Genomic DNA, 5,019 nt, shown 5'->3' with positions numbered 1-5,019 from the left:
AGAGAGCGAAGATTGAGAGAGATGGAGAGAGAGAGAAGGAGAGCCAACCTTCCAAGGGCTATAAATTCCAGCAAAGAGGCCACTCCACAAATCTTTCTATTCTTGTCTCAATACAACCGGTAGCAACTCCTTCCACATCCGAAGGGGCTTGCAAGGAGATTTCTTCGCCATCTTCCTAATGCAAGACGAGGCCGTGATATTGCCTCCGGGGTGTTTAGGGAGGTGTCGGTGGTTGGAAGTTGGATGGGGGTGGGGTGGGTCCTTTGGGGGGTGTGGGCGTGGGGGGCTTCGGGGGGTCAGGTGGTTTGGGGCAGGGAGTCCGTATGGGTGCAGTTGTGCTGGTGACATCAGAACCACATCTTTTGGGTCGTGTGAGGAGGAGGAGGAGGAGCAGGAAACCGGTAATGGAGGGAGAAGGAAAGGAGGGCGGTGGCGTTGGAGGAAAGCTTTCAATGACCTTCTGCTCTCTCATCCAAGTCGGCCTTGTTGGAGAGCTTTTGTTGACCTTTTCATTGGGGGGTGGGGGGAACTTGAGTGGAAGTTACTTGGTCCATTATCCTTTCACGGATATTGCCATCATCGGGAAAAAATGATATCAAGGCAGATTAGAGCTTCTTTTTCAGTCAGTCCATATCTGACTTTCGTTCTCACCCTGCGTTTGATAACTTACAGTAACTCGTATACCTCTCTTGGAAAATTTTATTGTTGTTTTCATAATAAAACAAAATAGTGCGTTTTAAATAAAACAAAATCTAATTAAATTATACCCTTTCCAATTTAAAAAAAATTGAGTACAACTTTTTTATCACCTTTAAGCTATAACAGTCTCAAGATTTCTGGTAGCAATAACCAAAACAACCTTTTAGGCTAATTGTTCTTCTTTTAATATTTAGGATCTTATCTTGCAGAAAACACAAAAGCTTTAAAGGCTTCAAATTCAATTCTTGATTGTGGCGGAAAAAGGGTGAAAAAACGTAAGTTTATAAACTTGAGAACCAACTGAATAGTGAATTTGTATATCCTGGATGATTATGATTCTGACAAGCAAAAAACTACAATTCTGACTAGTTCTCTTCATTTGTGCAGAAGTAAGAGGTTACTCACCAAACATTTGCTTTTTATCAACTGATATCCTGACTTACAGGCCAAACCACATCATTTTAATTATGACAGGAAGGGTCAAAAAATATTTTTACTAACTTCAATCTATATTTTCTTATTTTTTTTTCGCGTAGAACTGGTAGCTTTCTCAAAAGCACCAGTGCAAATTTAAGGAATACTAATAAAATAAAATGAACTGAAATATATTTCTTAAATTAGCAGGAAATTTATTTATAGAAAGAAAAAGAAAAATTTTCTGAAACGTTTTCATTAATCATAGAAACAAGAATGAAATGAAAATCTCCGGTTTATTTGATGAAAATTAATTTCATTTTCGCAGAGCCTATAATAATTCAGTTTGTCATGTTGGAAGATAAGGATATTTTTCCTCCTGCATTTCTTCACATACTGTGAAGTCTATCGGGGGGGCCTTTACCGTATGGAAAATAATGGAGGCGAGTGAATATTCAATTCACATCTTGAAATCGCATATTCATTCCGTAGAAAATTCCACACACGATAAAAATGAAAATACGACGAAACTGACCGATGATTGAAAAAAACTGGTTGCTAGACCAAACAAACACTTCTTGCGGAAAGAATTCTGTTTACCGTTGGTAATGAAAAGGTATGAACATATTTTTATACCCTCCTTTTTTTTTTAATCAAAGCTTCCTCTGTAAAGGGTTGAAATTACACGAGGAGGCTAAAACCGCGTATTTGTTTCAAACTTAATTTCCCGCCCTGATTTAATGAATGAATTTTAAGATTCAGATTAAAAACTACTAAATACTTACCCCAGAAGTCTGTATCTATACCGCCAGGATTAATTGGTTTTTGTTATTTGCAATGAAATTGCGTGGAATAGAAAAAAATCTATAAGGATAGTATTTACTTCTATTGAATATTAATCATATAATATTATATTAATTGTATGTAATGTATAAGATATATATTTATATATTATTATATATATATATCTATATATATATAATATATATATATATATATTATATATATGTTGTGTGGTTTTTGTGTGGTGTGTGGGGTGTGTTGTTATATATTATAATATATTATATTATATATCTATATATATATACTAATCTAATAAGTATCTATATATTCATATCTCTATCTATCTCATATATATATAATCAAGATTAGTGGGATCAGTGGGGTTCCCGGTTCCCGGAATTTAAACGACCTTGGACAACCTTCGTGATGATCAAACGAAGAAATGTATTGAAATGGAAAATGAAAAAATTTGTCAGGTCTAAACGTTCAAGGAATGCCTCTCTGTAAGTAAGGAACTTTAATAACGTACACTGGTTGTTATTTTGCTCATTAATAAACAAAGGCGGGAAGACACATGTTACTATTTCCAGTTACGGACCTTTGCATCCGGAGAAAAACATATCTAGGTCCCCCCGCCCCTCTCTCTTTCTATCTCTAAGCGACCCCTCTTCTTTCTCCACCTCTTTCCTCTTCACTCTAACAGAGTCTTAATGAAAATGAGAGAGTCAGCAATCATTCAAAACAATTAAAACATTTATTTAACAGTGAACTAAATAATGAATCAATTCTATTAAAACCCCAACAGTTAAAAATGTCTGGGACTGTATTGCAGTCAACCAAAAGTTCTACACCCTCTAGGTGAATTCCCACTGTCCCCCTCATTAGCCAGAACCGTCCTGTTTTCAAAGACACAGAAAAACACATCCCGGTAAGTATCACACACAAGTTTAAACCAATCAGAGATTAAAATATTGGATATTTACCACAAGAATGTCAAACTAGGTAACCAAGGCCTCTCTTTGGCTAAATAAATAATTCAACTCCCCCACCATGCAGTCGGAACAACACTATAACGCACTATATCCAACAAAGGACTCCTGGTGAGGCACCACGGCCATGTTTGCCTTTCTCTCAGAAGACAACGTTCTATCAAAAAATCCCCCATAGGACTTGTGTATGATACTCTTTTAAAGAAAGAAAGGCGGCGCCAACAGGCACATACGAACATAACAGTTTTCGTTAACGCCCTTCACGATTAACTAAGGCCGCAAACCAGTTTCCAAACAAAGGCACTTTGAGAAGAGTTTCATAAAACTGTCATACCATTGGATTGTTCTAACTAAGCAGTTTTTATCTCACGCCATCCCATAGAAACTCATTCATCAGCTTTCTCGGGTCCGTGCGCCTCTCACTGTTCTCCATATTTATCCATAGGAGTGAAAGGGAAACCAACATTGGCAATATATTGATTCAATCAAAAAACCCATAGGCCTAATTATGTATATATCTATATATATTATATATATATATATATATAGATCTATATTGTATTATATATTTATATATTATTATATATATTAGATATATATAATATTATCTATATATATATATATATATATTATATGTATAAATGATATAAATAATATATATATATATCTAAGTAGTTTCTAATATCTAAATTCTATCTACTATCTAATATAATCTATGCTTATCTATATATATCTCTTATCTTATATATAATTACTTATAACTATATATATATCATATTAGATAATACTATATATATTATATGTAATGTAATTATAATATATCATATATATATATATATGTATAATCTTATATCTATAATATATCTACTCTATACTATCTCTATTTATATATGATTATATCTATATATATAATATATATATATAATATTATATATATATGTATATATATATATATATGGATTGTATGGTATGTAATATTACTAATATATAATATATATATATTAATAGATATTATATCTATAATCATATATTAGATATATCATATCTATATACTATAATATATATTAATATCTATATACTATATATATATAAATATGTATATCTATATATAAATATATTATATTCTATATATAATTATTTTAATGTATATGTCTATATAATATATTATTATAATATATATATTATATATATATTAGATAGTATATAATATATATATATAATATATATATAATATATAATATTAATATATATCATAGAATATATATATAATATAGATATTATATATATAAATTTTAACCTATATCATCTCTTACTATATCTATCTAATATTAATCTATCTTATATCTATATTATATTACATATATCTAGTACTATACATATATATATATATAAGATCTATATATCTATACTCTATTATCTATCTTATGTTCTTATTATATAATCATGTATATATGCTCTAATCATACACGACACTATAAAATCAATTCAAGTATTATTATATAATGCATAATTACTTATATTATTAACCGACTATATAGTATTGTAGATATGTATATATATATATCATATATAAGTACTATATATATATCTATATACCGTATGCAGTTAGGTCAACATGGAACATTTTGTTCTATACTATTATGTATTAATATATATATAACCGTAGCAGATTAGGTAACATAGGCGCAACATTGTATATATATATGTATATATATATATTACTATACTAGCATACTATATTTATTATATATATGTATTATATACTATATATAATATATACTATTATATATATATCTAGTAATACTTACTATTATATTATATAATTAAATATGATAAGTTATACTAAAATATATCTATACTAATAGCTATATTATATCTTATATATATATCTTATATAAGATTACTACAATATTCTATCTAAATCTAAATTATATTAGTAAGTAATATATATATATATTATAATGTATATCTATTATAGTATTAATATATATTATATTAGATATATCACCAATGGTTTTCAGTCTGTTACCTCAACTGCCTACGGTAAGCGTTCCGTCCAGTGATGACTGGTTAGGGGTTGGAGACCTGCGAGATAATTTTTCTACGGCATTGCAAAGGTCATAACTGAAATAGT

The 5,019-nt window shown here is 29.9% G+C and overlaps 1 protein-coding gene across 1 annotated transcript in view; it reads right to left on the bottom strand.

Annotated features, from left to right (window-relative positions):
- Positions 1-214: 214 nt before the first annotated feature.
- Positions 215-5,019, bottom strand: part of LOC135206884 (uncharacterized) — a 47,663-nt gene continuing 42,858 nt past the window's right edge. The window contains exon 4 of the mRNA XM_064238363.1: positions 215-505. Within this exon, the coding sequence (XP_064094433.1) occupies positions 215-505 (291 nt within the window). The remainder of the gene's footprint in view (positions 506-5,019) is intronic.

The sequence above is a fragment of the Macrobrachium nipponense genome, chromosome 31 (assembly GCF_015104395.2).
Source record: "Macrobrachium nipponense isolate FS-2020 chromosome 31, ASM1510439v2, whole genome shotgun sequence".
Classification (NCBI taxonomy): Eukaryota; Metazoa; Arthropoda; class Malacostraca; order Decapoda; family Palaemonidae; genus Macrobrachium; species Macrobrachium nipponense.
This window is presented reverse-complemented; position numbering and strand designations above follow the sequence as displayed.